This window comes from Chiloscyllium punctatum, chromosome 5 (genome assembly GCF_047496795.1).
Source record: "Chiloscyllium punctatum isolate Juve2018m chromosome 5, sChiPun1.3, whole genome shotgun sequence".
In the NCBI taxonomy this organism is placed as follows: domain Eukaryota; kingdom Metazoa; phylum Chordata; class Chondrichthyes; order Orectolobiformes; family Hemiscylliidae; genus Chiloscyllium; species Chiloscyllium punctatum.
The window spans coordinates 46,835,017-46,853,914 of NC_092743.1; the positions used below are offsets into that span (position 1 = coordinate 46,835,017).

At 38.7% G+C, this 18,898-nt stretch overlaps 1 protein-coding gene across 1 annotated transcript in view; it reads right to left on the minus strand.

Annotated features, from left to right (window-relative positions):
- tmem67 (transmembrane protein 67) overlaps nt 1-18,898 on the minus strand; it is a 196,418-nt gene that overhangs the window by 57,343 nt on the left and 120,177 nt on the right. The window contains exons 16-19 of the mRNA XM_072570240.1: nt 12,617-12,715; nt 3,526-3,624; nt 2,953-3,039; nt 1,967-2,066 (exon numbers count right to left, since the gene is read on the minus strand). Of these exons, the coding sequence (XP_072426341.1) occupies nt 1,967-2,066; nt 2,953-3,039; nt 3,526-3,624; nt 12,617-12,715 (385 nt within the window). The remainder of the gene's footprint in view (nt 1-1,966; nt 2,067-2,952; nt 3,040-3,525; nt 3,625-12,616; nt 12,716-18,898) is intronic.

Genomic DNA, 18,898 nt, shown 5'->3' on the forward strand with positions numbered 1-18,898 from the left:
TTCCATGCTGTAAACCCCTTTGAATCTAGCATTCCTTCGGTCTCTGGATTAACAGTACAGTGATGATACCATCACCTCTCCCTTATTATGTAGCGCACAAAGAAAACAGGTTTGATAAGGGTAAAATGATGTTATCACTCAATCAGCAAGAATATTGTCATTATGTAAATTCATAACATTCCTATAAACATCAGTTTGGGAGTCTGAATGGAAAGTTCTGTATCAGTGATTGTCAAGTCTGGGAGGCTGGTATTGAAAGCTGGGGTAGTTATATATTGAAGGCCAAGTATGAGGAAGAAGGCATTCTGTGACTGCTAAATATGTAAAGCGGGGTTCAGTACTGATAGCACATTACACTAGTTCCTTTCAATTAAGTACAGGTTTTACAAGTTTAGCACTGCATGGAGTTGCAAACACACTCATCACAGATAAGGACGAGTCATGATGCAGGGGAAGGGCAAACCTGGATTCCTTACCAAGCAACAAACATCTCCAAAACACTCCATCTTGCTCCTCATCCACAACCTCACACAATGTGCAGCTTCACAAATGGTAGCTCACCGAGACAGCTGCCAATGAACAACACTGTACCCTCCATAAACAGGAGGCCATCCGAACCACATATGCCCTTGTATTATTTTGGACATCATTCACTTCACTTTGTGCTGTGTGACCTACATTGATTCCTGAATCTATTTTAAAATTCTTATCTGCACATCTAAATCCCTTCATCACCTTGCCTCTCTTGATCTCTCCAGCCTCCTCTAACTAGCCAGTGTGAGCTTTGCAATCATCTAATCTAGGGCGACACAGTGGCTCAGTGGCCAGCCAGGGGCCCAGTTTCGATTCCAGCCTCGGGCGACTGCCCATGCGAAGTCCACACACTCTCCCCGTGTCTGCGTGGCCATGCCAAATTGCCTGTAGTGTTAGGCGCACCAGCCGGAGGGAAGTGGGTCTTGATGGGCCACCCCTCGGAGGGTTGGCGCAGACCGGCCAGGACGAAGAGCCTGCCTCCACACTGCAGGGAATCTAATTTAATACAAGCTTCTCTGATACAATTACTCCATCATTTCATAAAACAAGGTGGCATGGTGGCCCAGTGAGATTAGATTTCTTACAGAATGGAAACAGGTCCTTTAGCCCAACAAGTCCACAAGAACCCCCCGAAGACTAACCAGTCCCCCATTCCCCATTCACCCCTGACCAATGCACCCAACACTAGGGGCAATCCTCGAATGGCCGACCCACCTGACCTGCACAGCCCCGGACCGCTGGAGGAAACTGTTGTTTCTGTTTCTTTCAATCTATGGACTATAATTTTTCTCACATGTCTGTTGTGTGGCACTGTTTTAAATGCATTTTGGAAGTCCATGTTTATCACATCAACAGTCTTCCCCTCATCAAAATCTTCAGCAAGTTAGTTAGATATGATTTTCCCTTAACAAGTCCACGGTGACCCTTCTGAATCAAACTAAATTTTCCAACATAACTGTTATTTTTATCCCGAGTAATTGTTTCTAGATATTTCTCCATCAGTGATGATAAACTAACTAATCTGTAATTGTTGGACTGATCTTTACAACCTTTTTTTTTGAATAAGACAACCATAGCGTATAACTACAAACATATAATTGAATTAATCAATTATATTTGAAATTAAATTAATGAGCCTACAGTTCCCTGGTCATAATTTTTAATACTGCATGAAACTCATTTCAGGTCAAGAGAATCTCTGATTGGCAGGCTGTAAAAGATAACAGTATGGGATTGTAAAGTGTATGTTCTAGTCCTGTAAGCATCTTCCAGTGGATGACATTCAGACTTAAATTTCATATGGTTTAAAAAACGGAATCATAACAACAATAGAAATGCACAAAATAATTAATAAATCTGTCAACATTTTAAAAGTGAGTATTTGAATGAAATAGCAAAGTAGGAAATATAGATGACAAAGTGTAATATTTACCTGCAACGGACTTAACAATTTTACCCTTGGGTCTTTCCCAGTCAATGAAAAAGATATCCATAGTTAATTGTATTCCCAGTTGATGTAAAAGCTGAATAAACTAAGAATTGACAACAAAAGTGGTGAAAATAAAAATAAATAATAAGTTTGATGTTAAAATAAATTGAACAGAGTAAACATGACAATGTGATGAACAAGTAAAACATAGAAATAAAAGGATTACAGTAATATCAGTTTAGGGATGGGATCTGGAATTGTGAAGATAATACATTGAGCAATAAATATACTTGATTAACTGCAGTGTGTGTGTTTTTCATGGTACATTTGGATCATTACATATTATAGAATCATAGAATGCTTATAGCATGGACCAATATTATATGGCCCACTTTTTGCTCTCTGGAAGAGCAACTCATCTATTCCCACTTCCCACCCTTACCTGTTGCCTGCATTTGTTTTCTGTCTAGGCTCTTCCAATTCCCTTTTGTAAGCCCTGATTTTATCTGACACCATCACATTCTTGAGTAGTGAATTCCAAATCCTAATCACTCATTGAGTAAAAGGATTTCTCATGATTGATCTCATGCAGTCAAGTTCAGTTTTAATGATACCATGTATATCCAAATAGACAGGTTCTCATGGGATTCCTTCAAGGTTTAGTGCTTGCTAAACCTTTTGACAGTTTCAACAGGAAACATGTTTTGATGGAATGAGTGAGGACCTCCTACTCTTTGCGTATTTGATATTTATATGATACATTCACTATCTTTGAATCTGCATCTGTGTTCAAGGATATCGCATTTAAGATCCACATCTTCATTTACATATAGGCCTATTCCAGTCTAGCTCTGTAACATCCTCCAGTCTTCCAACCGATTCTATGCTTTTTCATTGATCAGTGGCAGTTGGGAAAGAACATCTGTTAAAATACATTGACTTGATGATACATTGCAGTGCAAACCCAAAGATATCCTTTATGCACATACCTTTAGGGCAAATGCACTGACCACAGAAGCAATAAAGTGTCTTTCTTGGCTAGGTGTAGGCAGAAAAACAGAAGCAATCCGTTGACCCTGAAGAAACAAATAATAACTAAACAAGTATCAATGTAATTTTTAAAAACATTCATTTGTGGGATGTTGGCTTTGCTAGCTGGACAAACATCTATTGCCTTTTCCTGGACATCCTTGAGAAAATGTTGCTCAGCTGACTTTCTGAACTTCTACAGTGCATTTGGTGTAGGTCGACCCACAATGTGTTCGTTATTAACTTATTTTGATAGCAAATAACATGCTTATGAAGGAAGGTCTTACTACAAGATATACAGTGTAAGTAATAAACAGCTGATGCACTGAACTTATGCCGAGAAACCAGTCAGATACGGTATCTTTAGAAAAATAAATGTACTTTGAATGAATATGTGACTTATATTAGGTTTAATCAAAACACTTAGAAATGGTGACAAATTGAAATAAATATTACTTGATATGTAGCATATAACTTGTAATCATATTATAATTGTAACACATTAAATTATAGTGTTATATGTTTACAGATACCTTGAAAAATATAAGCCAGTAAAGGCCTGTTCCAAATAACACAACAAAGAAGGCATTCGCCAAGTCTCCAGCATAAAACAGCAAGAACTTCAAGATTGTCTGGATTAAAAAAAAATATTATTTGTACTTTTTGTCTCATTTAAGGCTGTAACTAATCTATAGTTATTATTTAAATAATAGATCTGCAGCTTTGCTTTTACACTATTCAGGCATTCACGTTTCTCTTTTGTCGTTTCTGTCTTGTCTGTATCATAAAATTCAGTTCAATTCCTTGTCTGAAGGGCTTGTGATATTAAATTTGCTGGCAAATGTAATGTCCTTCTCCATTGTCATTCTATTTCATGGATGTTGTTTCCCCTATTTCAATGATTTGAAAGCTGTTGCAAGATTTTTTTAATTTTTTAAATACAGATAATTGTGATCTTCAGTGTTTTAAATTATTCAATTAGTAAAATTGTATGAATATTGATTTTTAAGCATGTTTTAAAAATATTTTCTGTTTCGAATATTGTAAGTATTCTTAATTGATGTATTCTGAAAATGATTTGTGAATAAAGCTTTGTACATATGTTTTGTTGTTTTAAGGAAGAATCTTAATTCCTATCTTCCTAGTTTATTTTATCCAGAAATTTCTTTAATTTTTAGTAATTAAATTTGGAAAACTTCCAAATATTTCCAGACTATGTTCTAATTTCTGCTGAAAAAGTATTTTAAAAATTGTTAAAATGCTTTAAAATTTAGAGATTTTTTATTTTTGCCCAAGATGCAGAAGACTGTAACTTTGCACCTTCTTCACTTCTCTTGGTGATCTTTGCACCCTTTGACACTGCCGAGAATATTGGTGTGCTTCTTCAAGCATTTTGCATGACTTTATATTGGAAAGAGTATGGTGTCACACTGCTCTGACATCTTAAAGCAATAATTTCAGTTTAACAATATATATTATATATATACCTCACTCCTATTCATCAAATTGGATCACTGCTCCAATGATTTTCTTAATGAGTGTCATTTTTTGCAAAGAAGTTTTGTTACTTTTCTCAATAATTTTAGACGATTTTAACAATGTATGATTATTAATATAGCAATTTAACGCTCCACTAGTGTCTCATCTTAGAAATTTTACTTCAATGTAAAAATTTTGACCCTTCCTTTAAGGGACTAAATTTACTTAAGGTGTCCAATATCAACCACTGTATCCTGGACTATGATTTGGCCTTTTTCCTTGCAGCTTTGGAAAAATCTCCCTGGTCTATATGAGCTTCATCAATGTTTTTCACTGTTTCTGGCTGGTTCACATTTCTAGGAGCTGTTATTACTTCTGGCTGCTACCTTTGCAGAGTATGACATGCTCCATGTGTTCCTAAATGATTGAATATTTCAAGGGACACTTTTTTAAAGACTTTTTTTTATCTAGCATATGACTTTTGATGAATTGAAGTTTTTTTTAGGATATCACACTGCTGACATATTTTACGAGACAGTAGTGTTGGTACTACATTGTGAAATACAATGATACAATAATAAAAGGCCGCCAAAAATCAGGAGTAAAAGTTTTAAACTGGGTGAAGCCAAATCTTACAAAATGGAGAAGTAGTTTGGTTGAGATAGACTGGACAGGACTGCTAAAGGATAAATCAGTGACTCAGGCTAATGTACACAGCCACTTCTATTGGCCTGGACTGCACAAAGGTGTGGTTAAATTTTGCCATATGTGTCAAAACTGCCAAATTTTGACATATATGGCAAATGCCACATGCAGTAATAAAACCAGCACCTTTGTTGCCATTTCCTGCATTCGAAGAACCTTTCACCCGGGTTATGATTGATTGTGTAGGTCCCCTCCTAAAAACTAAAAGTGGAACCAGTACTTACTAACCATAATGGATGTGTCTACCAGGTTTCGAAAGGCAATTCCATTACAGAGTTTTAAGGCAAAAAAGGTGGAAGAGGAGTTAGCAGCTCACTTTTTCCAGTATGAGCTACTCAGAGATTCAATCAGATCAAGGGTCTAATTTTACTGCTAGGCTGTTTAAGGAAGTCATGGTTCGCTTAGGTATACAGCACTTTAAATCAAATGTGTACCATCCTGAGTCCCAGGGAGCCTTGGAAAGGTGCATCAGACCCTGAAGACCATGTTAAGAGCATACTGTCTGGATTACACGAACGATTGGGATAAAGGTATCCCATTCATATTGTTTGCCATTAGAGATGTGCAAAATGAATCTACTCAGGTACTCCCTTTGAGTTAATATTTGGCCATGAAGTGAGAGGACCTTTGAAATTAATTAAAGAAAAAATGATTAGGCCAAAATCAGAGATCTCACACCTGGATTACGTATCTGAGGTGAGGGAGAGATTGAATCAGGTAGGTGAGCTAGCTAAGCAGCACCTGAAGAGGGCACAGCATAGAATGAAGCAGGTGGCAGATAAAAACTCTAAAATTCAGATGTTTTCCTGTGGGGATGATGTATTAGTATTGTTACCAGTGGTAGGAGAGCCCTTCAAAGCCAAAATTAGTGGTCCCTTTCAAATTGAGAAAAAGCTCAGTCAGGTGAGCTATCTGGTAAAGATGTCGATAGGAAAATACTGTATCAGGTACATCAATTGAATATATTGAAACCTTACTACAGTGGAGACAGGGAACTACTATAAATGTTAGTTACTGCCCTGCAGCGTGGAGAATCAAATCCAGATGTCATGGCGTTTATGCCTCAAAATACGTTAAATAATGAGGAAGTCCTTGAGGAGTGGGATAGGTTAGAAAGCTATCTGTCTCAAGAGTAAAGAAAGGTTTGTTGCAGCAGTATGAGGACATATGCAGGAATAAGATGGGGAGGACTAATACTATGGTGCATGAGGCGGAAGTAGGGAATGCTGTTCCAATAAAACAACACCCCTACAGGCTTAATCCTCTCAAAGCCCCACAGGTCCAGAAGGAAGTGGATGAGATGGTCAATGAAGATATCATTGAATTGAGTCAGAGTGAGTGGAGTTTGCTGATTGTGTTAGTTCCCAAACCTGATGGGACTTGACAATTTTGTGTGGACTATTGGAAGGTGAATGCTGTAACAAAATTGGACTCCTTTCCAATAGCAAGGTTGGAGGACTGTATACAGAAGGTATGTCAAGCCACTTATATCATGAAGTTGGACTTACTGCATTATTGACAGGTACCTTTATCAGAGGAAGTGGAAGAAGTTACTGCATTTGTAACCCCAAATAGGCTATATCAATTCAAAGTGTTACCCTTTAGAATGAAGAATTAGATTACTTAGATTAGATTAGATTACTCACAGTGTGGAAACAGGCCCTGCGGCCCAACAAGTCCACACCATCCCACCAAAGCGCAACCCACCCAGACCCATTCCTCTACATCTACCCCTTCACCTAACACAACGGGCAATTTAGAATGGCTAATTCACCTAACTTGCATGTTTTTGGACTGTGGAAGGAAACCGGGGCACCCGGAGGAAACCCACGCAGACACGGGGAGAATGTGCAAACTCCACACAGTCAGTCGCCTGAGGCGGGAATTGAACCCGGGTCTCTGGCGCTGTGAGGCAGCAGTGCTAACCACTGTGCCACCATGCATAAATGCACTAGCCATATTCCAAAGACTCATGAACAGAGTTGTGGTGGATTAACAAATTGTGCAGTCTATCTGGATGATGGAGTGGTCTTTAGTGATCATGGAAAGATCACATGGTAGAGTTGGCAGAGCTCTTTGAATGATTATGAGAAGCAAAACTGGTAATAACTTAAAGAAAACACAATTCACAAAGACAGAGGTCTTGTTCTTGGGACATAACATTGGACATAGAAGGTTGACCCCAGGGAACATGAAAGAAAAAGACCATCAAGGAAGTTCTATGACCATCCTTGAAGAAAGAGGTGCTTCAATTTTTAGGACTAAGCCGAGTTTACTGGAAGTTTATTCCAAACTTCAGCAGTATGGTGGCACTGCTGATGGATTTACTAAAGAAGAACAATGCCAGGAGGTGTTTGAGAATTTAAAAGTCATACTAACCAGAACACCAGTTTTAGCTACGCCAATTTTTGTGAAACCCTTCAAAGTTGCAATTGATGCTAGTGATGTAGGAGTTGAAGCTGTACTGCTACAGGAAGATGATAATGGAATTGAACAGAAAATTGGTTACATTTCAAAGAACCTCAACATCCACCAGAGAAATTACCATTGAAAAAGAATTATTGAGTTTGGTGCTGGTCTTTTAATGTTTATGTGACGAACAATGTGTCAGAGATGGTTGTGTACACCGACCACAATCCTCTTACATTCTTGGAAAGATTTAAAGACAAAAATATGAAACTATTTCATTGGAGTCTTATGTTACAGACTTTTAATTTACAAATTGTCCATGTTGCGGGTTGTAAAAATGTGATAGAAGATGCATTATGGCAGATTTAAAGAAAAAGTGCAGATAAGATTTGACAGATTTCAATGTTATATATGTGTGCAGAAGTTAAATTGTAAAGTATAACTTATACGAATGACATATGTTGTTCATATAAATGGGATTAAGAATTAGAGAAAAAAGTTATGATGGTTCATTTTTCTTCTTAAGGGAGGAGGTGTTATGAAGTTGAAGGCATATACTGTACCTTTAAGACAGAAAGAATGCTGTTCTGAACCAAGAACGTGCAGCACCTGTGTATATGACTAGATGTACTGGAAAGTTGAAACTATATAACATTTGGCTGTGAAATGGATATCTGAGTTTTGGTTGCTGTTTTGCTAACAATTCAAATTTAACCAATGAGATTAAATTATGCCCTAGGATACTAAAACCTAATCGAGTTTGAATTTATTGTTTTGCCAACATCGAACCAATGGAGATGGTCTATAAAAATGCAGCCATTTTGAAATTTGGTCAGAGAGCAACTCCCATAGAGAGAGAAACTGGACAGCGAATTTCCCATCTAACATCTTGCTCTCCAAGCAACTAGAAAAACACTCTCTATCAAAGGTACCTTTTCATGTGAAACACAATCATAGTAAAAAGAAAGAAGATGATCCAGAAAGATCCACAGCCAGAGCGAAGGCACAGAAGAATATAGGGACTATGTGGTTTTGAAATTAAGTTGATATAATTTTAAAAACTGTCTTATTGGAATACCATATTGTTATAGAGTTGGAGGCAGATAGTAAGCAGTTAAGAGAAAGGCGGGCTTAGATTTGTGAATAATTTTTGTTTAATGTTCTCTTTTACAGTTAGAAAATAAATTGATGTTACTTTCTTTAAATAGTGGAATTTGGGAGTTTTCTGTCATTCATATTTCAACAGATTACAAAGAGAGGTGAGCTTTTCCGGGTGTTTGGTTAATTAACAAAAAAGGTTCATCTCCATGTTGTAACAGCTTTCACAAAAGAAGGGGATGGTGTAGATACAGTCAGCCAAGAGAAGCAGTATGACATATTGGACAAAGAAATCATAACAAAAGAGGAAGTGTTCGAGGAGCTGGAGTAGATAAATTGCCAGGGTCTTGTGAATTGTTTCCTAGAGGTCAGGGAGCAAATAGCAGATGCTCTGAAGGAGGAGGATCATGAGGGTAGTGCAGTGGATGTTGTCTACATAAAATTTTGTAAGGCATTTGGTTTTACATGGCAGACTGGTCAAAAAGGTAAAAGTCCATTGGATACAGCATAATGTGGTGAATTGGCTCCAAAGTTGACTTAACAATAGGAAACAAAAGGTAATGGTTGATGTCTGTTCTTGCAGATAGAAAGCTGTTTCAAGTGGTGTTCCACAGGGCTTGGTGTTGGTACCCCAGCTGTTTGTTTATTATATTAACAATTTGGACTTTAATGTGGGGCACAATTTCCTGATGAAGTACTTTTACCCAAAACGTCGATTTTCCTGCTCCTCGGATGCTGCCTGACCTGTTGTGCTATTCCACCACCACTCTAATCTTGACTCTAATCTCCAGCATCTGCAGTACCCACTTTCGTCTGTAATTGGGAAATTGGCAGACGACACAAAAATTGTCCTGTAGTAGATAGTGAAGTGGATAGCTGTAAGTACCAAATGATATAAATGGGTAGATGAAGTGACAGATTTTGGCATGAAAGTGATAGTAGTAGAGGTAGCAGTACAGGTAGATCAGGTTGAAAAGAAGGCATTTAGAATGCTCTTCTACATTGGTAGAGGTATTACAAAAGTAGGAATATAATGATGAAACTGTATAAGACACTGCAAGGCCATAACTGGAGCACTGTATGCGGTTCTGGTCAGGAAGGACATAATTCTTCTGGGAAGAGTGCAGAGAACATTCAATAGAATGCTGCCTGGACTGAGGAATTGTAACTATGAGGATAGATTGGAGAGGTTGGGGTTGTTTTCCTTGGAACAGAGAAGGCTAAGGGGCAACATGATTGAGGTATACAACATTGTGAGGGGTAGAGATAGACAAAAGGATCCTGTTTCCTTTAGCAGACAGTTCAAAACCTAGGGGTCATAGATTTAAGCTAAGTGGCAGAAGGACGAGATGGAACATGAGGAAAAACCTCACGTGTCTGGAATTCGCTGCCTGAGTTAGTGGTGGATACAGAAGCCCTAAACTCCTTCAGAAATCCTGATGTGCTGTAAGCTGCAGGTCTATGAACTGTTTGCAGGAAGATGGGATTAGAAAGGGTATCTGTGTGCCTTTTGGTCTTCATGGAGAAAATGGACCAAATGGCTCCCTAATGTGCTGTATCATTTCTATCATTTCATGGTTTTACATCTAAATGAAATCTTTAGAAACATATTGCTACCATCAACTTGTATAATGACAGGCTAATGATGTTACCACTGCAGAACTCATAGGAAAGAAGTCTTGTTTGCATCTCATGGGAAAAATCTTTTACATTTCATGGTTGAGCTTATCTTTTGATGTCAATTAATGTTTTTCAGACACTAACTGTCTTATAAACCATAAACCACTTATCCATCTGAGCCAACTATCTATTTTAGGTTAAGGTTGTCCCCAGAGGTTAGGTTCCCTTTGAGGCCAACATTAGGCAAGACAATCACAGAATTTAGGAAAAGATACTGGCTGATTATGACTACTGTACATGTTGGAGGCCAAATTTCAGTTTATATTGTTCCGGGAATATGGGTCCATTGGCTAGGTCAGCATTTATTAACAGACAACCATATTGCTGGGGTCTAAAGTCACATGTAGGTCAGACTGTTTAAGGATGGCAGGTTTCCTTTCCTAAATTACATTTCTGAAACAGGTGGGTTTTTATAAGAGTTGATGATGGTTACATGGTTGACATTAGACTGGCTTTTTAATTCTAGACTATTTTAAAATTGAATTCAACTTTCACCATCTACAATTATGGGATGTGACCACTTGGCTCTTAAATATAGGTCGAGGGTTTGGGATTAATAGTCCAATGACATGATCACTATGTTAACACCTCCCCATAAATCATAGAAAATACAGCACAGAAGAGTGCCTTCGGCCCATCGTTTTTGAATTGTCCAAAATAGGGGGAGGTGTTATGAAGTTGAATGCCTGTACTGTAGCTTTAAGAGAGAGAGAGAGAACATGCCACTACCTACACCTTTCCTGCACTCAGCACTTTGCCTTGAATATTTTTCCTGTACTCATGCAAGTACTTTTTAAAGTTGTGAGGATTCTGCATCAACTACCCTCCCAGTTTGTAATTTCCAGACCATCACCAATTTCTGAGTGAAAAGTGTTTTCCTGAATCCCCTCAATATTTCTTGCCTTTCACTTTAAAATTATGCCCTCTTCTTCCTGACTTTTTGATTCAGGTGGAAAGCTTCTTTTTATCTACTCTGTCCATTCTCCCTATAATCTTATACATCTCCATCAGGTTTCCCCACAAACATTTCTGCTCCAAATACAGCAACCTGATCTTATTCAGCCTCTCTCCATTGCTGAAATGCTCCACTTCAGGCAACATTTTGGTGAATCTCCTTTGCAATTGCACCCTTCCTATAATGTGGTGGTCAAAACTGTATGAGTGGCCTAACCAAGATTCTGTCCAGCTCCAACATGACCTCAGTGCTCTTATAATTTAGGCCTTCCATAATTAACCTGTCATAGAATTATAGAATCATACGGCACAGAAACAGACCTTTCAGTCCAACTAGTCCATGCCAACCAAGATTTCAAAACTAAACTAGTCCTATTTGCCTGCATTTGGCCAATATCTCTCTAAACCTTTCCTATCCATGTATCTGTCCAAATGTCTTTCAAATGTTGTAACTGTATCTGCATCTACGACTTATTCTTGCAGTTCATTCTACACACAAACCATCCTATGTGTGAAAAAGTTGCCCCTCTGATCCTTCTTACTTCTTTCTCCTCTCATCTTATCATTATGCCCTCTAATTTAAACTTTCCAAACCTAGGAAAAATACTTCTGCTCTTCACCTTATCTCAGCCCCTTATGACTTTAAAAACCTCTGTAAGGTCACCCATCAACCTTCTATGCTCCAGTGACTGTCGGATTTATGGACAAGCACCCCAAGATTCCCCTTTTCTTCTGAGTTTCCTACTGTCCAGCCAATCTTTGAGTACTCCCTTGTCTTGTTCCTTCTTCTAAAGTGTGTCATCTCATACTTATCAGAGTTAATTTCCATCTAATAATGATCTGCCCATCTAACCAATTGGTTTCTATCTTCCTGTAACCTAACAACTCCTTCCTCACTGTCAACCACCTGGCCAGTCTTTGTGTCATCCACAAACGGATTTATCATCCCCCCCCACTTTCTCATTTACACCAAATGAATATCACAAATAATAAGGAACCCACAAGCCACTAAGTAATTATGCAAAGACATAATGATTTGTTTGCCACCCTCTCAGTTCAGGAATGATACATGGCGTCAGGAACACTAAAGGAGAAAACAAAATAGCAACTGAATTGATGAAGATAATAAAAAAAAATTTCATTTTAAAAGTAATTTCCCAGACTTGAGCTCTCGTAAGTTCATGCCCCAAATACATATTAGAAATTTAGGATGGTTATATGCACAAGTTCTCCAAATTCTACTAGGTTCTCCCATAAGAGGTACACAATAATAAAAAAACTTCTTAAATGCACACTTACTGGAACGTCAATCATTTGATATCCAACTCGTCTTCTCCAACTGGCTGTCTTCAAAACAGAGCATATCACTGATAAGCCACACAGGAAACCCAATGCGATCTAAAGCAGGAGAAAAAGGAACCAAAGAACAATTAATTCAGTTTATAAAAGTTTTTCTTGTCTTTTACTTTGCATCATCCACTCACACACCTCTCCTTGACCCTCAACCCCCAACTCCAACATTTGCACTTTGTCAACATATTTTTATCACTGATTATGAGAGTAGATAGGGCTAACTTGCATAATCTGGACTTTGCATTACTGTAGTTAGGCAAGTGAGTTCCTCCTTTCCCATGTGTAAAGTCCCCTCCTTGTTCCGCTTTATCTCCCTGTCAATTTCAGATGACCTAATCAGCCCTACTAAACTTTTGTTCAAGAGAAGCTGGATAACAGAAAAGGTCTTGAATTTACTACTTAATTAATCAGAGCAGGCCCCCCCGATGAAGGGCGTTTGCCCGAAACGTTGATTTTCCTGCTCCTCGGATGCTGCCTGAACTGTTGTGCTTTTCCAGCACCACTCTAACCTAGAATCTGGTTTCCAGAATCTGCAGTCCTTGTTTTTACCTAATTAATTAATCAGCTACTCAAACAAAATCTCTTTTAAGTCAACCTAATAAGTACATTAGTTTTTTATATAAATGCAGCACTCTTAACAAATGTTTCATAAAAGAAAAGTGGATGGCATTGTGAGAATCTACCCCTTTAATTCTCGAACTGAGGTTTTATTTTGGATGGATGGTAGGAAAGACAGGTCCTCCTGCTGATTACCATAGTTACCAAAGAATTTCCAAAATGCTTTATATTCTATATTACTTAAATTTAAATGTATTGACCCTCAAACCCAATACCCAATATGCATTTTGTAAATAACTTTTTTATTCAGATAATTTGATCAGTGGTTATGGGCAGCCAACAAAAACCATTTGACAACTGATTCTGATATTATGGCTATCTCCTCTAAACACTCCTTCTAAAACACATTTTTAAAAACTGTACAAATGTGTATTGATAAGTCGTTAAAGTAGAAGTGCATAGGTGAGACCTGAGAGCCAGTGATGTTAAAGCAAAGGAAAACCTACTTGAAAACAGTATCAGTATCATAGCAATTTCAATTGAGTAACTGGAGAATAAATATTGCGAAATAATTCTTCTCATAATTATATTTACCTGTTCCATCAACAGTGACTTACTAATATGGTTGTTGGAGGTCAGTCATCTCAGCTCCAGGACATCTCTGCAGAAAACCATCAAAGTAATGTCCTAGACTGCACCATCTCCAGCTGCTTCATCAATGGCTTTCCCTTCATCATAAGGTCAGAAGTGGGCACGTTGTTGATGACTGCATAATGTTCAGCATCATTCATGACTCTTTAGGTACTGAAACAGTTCCAAGTCCAAATATAGCAAGACCTGGACAATCTTGGGCTGAAAAGTGGCAAATAACATTCACACTACCCAAAGCCAGGCAATGCCATCTCCAACCAAAAAGAATCTAAACATCACCTTTTAACATTCAGACACAACCATCAGTGAATCCCCCACTACCAACATCCTGGGGGTTACCATCGACTAGAAGCTAAACTGGAGTATGTAAGAGACAAAGAATCCTGTGAGCAACTCACCTCCTGATTCCTCAAAGCCTTTATACCATCTACAAGACATAAATTAGGAGTGTGATGAAATATTCTCCATTCGCCTTGATTAGTGCAGCTCTAACAATATTCAAGAATGTTTACATCAGCCAGGACAAAGCTTTCCTGGCACTGCGTCCACTAACATTCACTCTTTTCACCACTGACACGTGGCAGCAGCATGGTGTACAAGATGCACTGCAGAAATTTGCCAAATTTCCTTCATTAGCATCTTCCAAAACCACAAATACTACTATCCAGGAGAAGAAAAACAAATACATGGGAATACCACCACCTGCAAATTTCATTTCAAGCCACCCACCATCCAGATATGTAAAGAAAAAGTCACTGTTCCTTCACTGAGGCTGCATTAAAATCATGGATGATCCTTAATGAAATAGTGATGGACCAACAGCACAAACACTGCAGAAGCAGCTCATGACCACCTTCTCAAGGGTAACTAGGGATGTATAATAAATACTGGCCCAGCTAGTGTCACTCATATCCCATGAGTGAATTAAAAAACAATTGTGATAATTTTCCCAAATCATCATAAATGTAATTTACTGTATGCAGCAAACAAAGCTTAAAAAAAACTTTGAAACATTACTTGCACCTAACATACTATTCAAAAGTCATATACAGATGGATCAAATAAGAAATAATGAATAAGGTATTATGAATCAGGTTTAGATTAGATTACTTACAGTGCGGAAACAGGCCCTTCGGCCCAACAAGTCCACACCGCCCCGCCGAAGCGCAACCCACCTGTACCCTTACATTTACCCCTTACCTAAGACTACGGGCAATTTAGCATGGCCAATTCACCTGACCTGCACATCTTTGGACTGTGGGAGGAAACCGGAGCACCCGGAGGAAACCCACGCAGACATGGGGAGAACGTGCAAACTCCACACAGTCAGTCGCCTGAGGCGGGAATTGAACCCGGGTCTCTGGCGCTGTGAGGCAGCAGTGATAACCACTGTGCCACCGTGCCACCCAGACCACACTCGAGCGAAAAAAAATTTGCTTCAACTCCTCTGTTTAGTGCCCTACCTTAAATCTATGATCCCTGTTTATTCACCCCTTGTGAAAGAGACACTGACAAGTCATTTATAAGATAAAGTCTATACAGATTTGTATCTTCTTGAAATTAGTCTCCTGCAACTCTTTCAGAATGATACAAGGGAAAAACTGCAATCATCATGCCCAAAGATTAAAAATGGGATGATTGTAAGTCACACACACATAAACGATTATAGCACAGAAGAATGTAATTTGGTCCACTGTTTCCATGCTGGTGAACAAAGATCTGACTGCATTAATTCCATTTTCCAGCATTTAGCCCATAGTCCTGCAGGCTATGTCAATGCAAGTGAATATCCAAGTACTGCTGAAATGTTACAAGAATTTATGACTCAACCACTCTTTCAAGATATGAGCTTCAGACACAGACCACACTCGAGCGAAAAAAAATTTGCTTCAACTCCTCTGTTTAGTGCCCTACCTTAAATCTATGATCCCTGTTTATTCACCCCTCTACTAATGGAGAAAATGCTTCCTATTCACCCTATCTCTGCTCCTCATAATCTTATACACCTCTGTCAAGTCCCCTCTCAACCTTCAAGACTCTAAGGAAAACAACCACAGTGGATCACCCCTGCATTCCTCTTAGGAGTCTGCAAGACTGAGCTGTCAAGATCTGCCAAAAGAATTTTTTTTACCTAATCCAAACGTTAAGGACCCTTGACACCCAGGAGTCCATGGTCCTAGTCTCATCCTTTGTCTTTACCGGAACATATTTGCCTGTACTCTCATTACTTCGTGCTTGAATGCCTCCCATTGCTCTGACAGTTTTATCTGCAAATGGCTGCTCCCAGGCTACTCTGGGCCAAATTGCAGAATCATACCATACAAAAGAGACTCTTTGATCCATTGAGTCTGCACCATTAAAACTACTCTATAATCTGCACAAGTCCAGCATTATGACCATAGCCTTGAATGGGATCACATTTCATGCGCTCATCCAAATACATTTTAAAGGTTATGTGGTAACCCTCCTCAACCACCCTCCCAGGCAGCGCATTAAAGATTCCCACCACTCTCTGGGTGAAAAAACAATCTTCAAAACACTTCTAAACCTGCTGTCTTTCACTTTAAGATTATGCCCCTTTGTTAATGATCCTGCAACTAAAGGGAAAAGCTGCTTTTTATCCACCCTTTCCATGCCCCTAATAATTTTATACACTTCTATCAGGTCCCCCTTCAGTTCTCTCTGCTCCAAACAAAGCAACCTGAGCTTATCCAGCCTCTATTTGTAGCTAAAAAATTCACCTCAAGCAACATCCTGGTGAACCTCCTCTGCATTTCCTCCAGTACAACCAAAGCCTTCCTATACTGTGGTAACCAGAACTGTACTCCAACTCTTGCCTCACCAAAGGTTTGTTTAGTTCCAACATAACCTCTCTGCTCTTATAATCTGCCATAACTGGTAAAGGCAAGTGTCTAATAAACTTCCTTAACTACCCTACACTTCACAGATCTGTGAACAAGCACCCTAAGATCCTTCAGTTCCTCTGAGCTTCCTAGGTCCCACCATTAACTAAGTATGCCCTTATCTTGCTACTTCTTCCAAAGTGCATCACCTCACACGTTTCAGGGTTAAATTCCAAGTCACACTTTTTTGTTCACTTAACAAATTCCTAAGACCTTCTTTCGATCTGTTAATTACCCAGCCGATCTTCACGTCATCCACAAGCTTGCTTATCATTCCCCCACACAGAACAATAAAGCATCCAGCACTGATCCATGCAGAATGCCACTAGACACCAGTCTCCAGTCATGCAAACCGTCTCTATTACCACTCTTTGTTTTCTACCATTAAGTCAATTTTGGATCCAATTTGTCATGTCACCCATGGATCTTAAGTTATTGTTAACTTAACTTGGTCAAATCAGCCTTTTCCAGTTTAGAACTTTCATTCCTAGCCCATACTTATCCTTTTCTGTAACTATCCTAAATATAACCAAATTATAGCCACAAACTCCAGATTTCTTCACTACGGATATGTCCTCAACCTGTCTGGGCTCATTTCTGAATATTAGGTTGAGAACTGCCCCCCCGTCCTTTTGAGATTTCTACACACTGGCTAAAAAAGGTACTTCTGGATGCGATTTAAGAATTTTGTCCATTCCCGACCTTGCACATTAGATCTATTTCAGTGAATATTTGGGTGGTTAAAATCCCTTTATATTACTGCTTTAATATTCTTACCGTTTTCTGAAATTGGAGGCCAATATAAACACCCACAAGTGTGTTTGCCCTTTGTGTGTTTCTTATACCCATATGGCAAAATTTGATGATTCTTCCAAGATACCTTCCATCCTCACTGTTCTCTTTTATCCCCCTCTCTATCTCACTTAAATATGCTATAAACCAGGAATGCTGGACTGTCATTACTGACATCTTTCAGCAAGTTTCAGGCATAGCTATAAAATCATAGTCAAATGTGCCTAACTGTACCCCCAGCTCATCTATATTATTCCTCAGGTTCCTTGCATCTAAATATATTCCATTTACCCTTGCTAAACTTATTCTTTTCTTACCTACTCTGTTTCCTCTTCCTTCCAATCTCACTTACTATTGTCTTCTAATTCTATCTCAGCCTCTCTTCTCTCTCATGTCAGGATTCCATTTCCCTGTTGCCAAGGAGTAATTGGAGTCCATCTATCAGTGACTTTATAAGTCGATCATTTTGTTACCATTTTATTTCTTGGTTTTGCAACCAAATTTGTTTGAGGGAGTATATTGATAACCTGATTCAGGAAATCTGAAGAAGTGTAGTACACATTTCAAAGGTTGTGCCTTGTTTTTAGTGACTCCACCTTGATTGTGACGCTGGGGCTATAAGGGTGCATAAGGAGCTATTGCTTCCTACTGATGGAAGCAAGAGGTGAACTAGGGAAAGCAAGAGGCATGGGTAGATGCAATACATGTGGTCTTCAGCAGGACTCTGGTGCATTGCTCCTTGAATAAAATCTAAAAGCAGGAATGCAGAGATACACTCACTTATAGTATAATATGAATGATCCCAGCAGTATGCCTTTTCAAGCTTACTCCAGTATGTCACTCCTCAAATCAACTTATCTATCAGGAGCATCTGTCTCATTTGTTCATTCTTTCATTCATTTATTCAATTCATGCCATTATTTTCTCTTAAATGTCTATTCTTTCTCTCTTTAGAAAAGAAAGCATGTTTCATGAGTCAGGGAGCTGGAGCTGGCCCTTGTGATGATGCTGCTCCTTTAAAAAGGTATGTTGTCCTTGGTTTTTTTCAAAAGTGTTGTACAAGGCAGAGTTGCTGAGAGGTCTAGTTTGGTTAGGTTTTAGGGCCAAGATGATTATAGCTAACATTTACTGCCTCAGGAAAAAGGCTTTTAAGTTTAAAATTAAACACTAGCACAATGAGAAGGGAGTGCCCAGTTCTCCCAGCTCAGCTTTTCTCTGGTTTGTTTTTAGCAGTCTGGCTGTTCAGAGAAAGCAGTCACTCAGTTTTGAGGCAACTGGTCAAAGAAATAGCTACATGGAAGGTGTTCTATGCAGAATCTCTCTG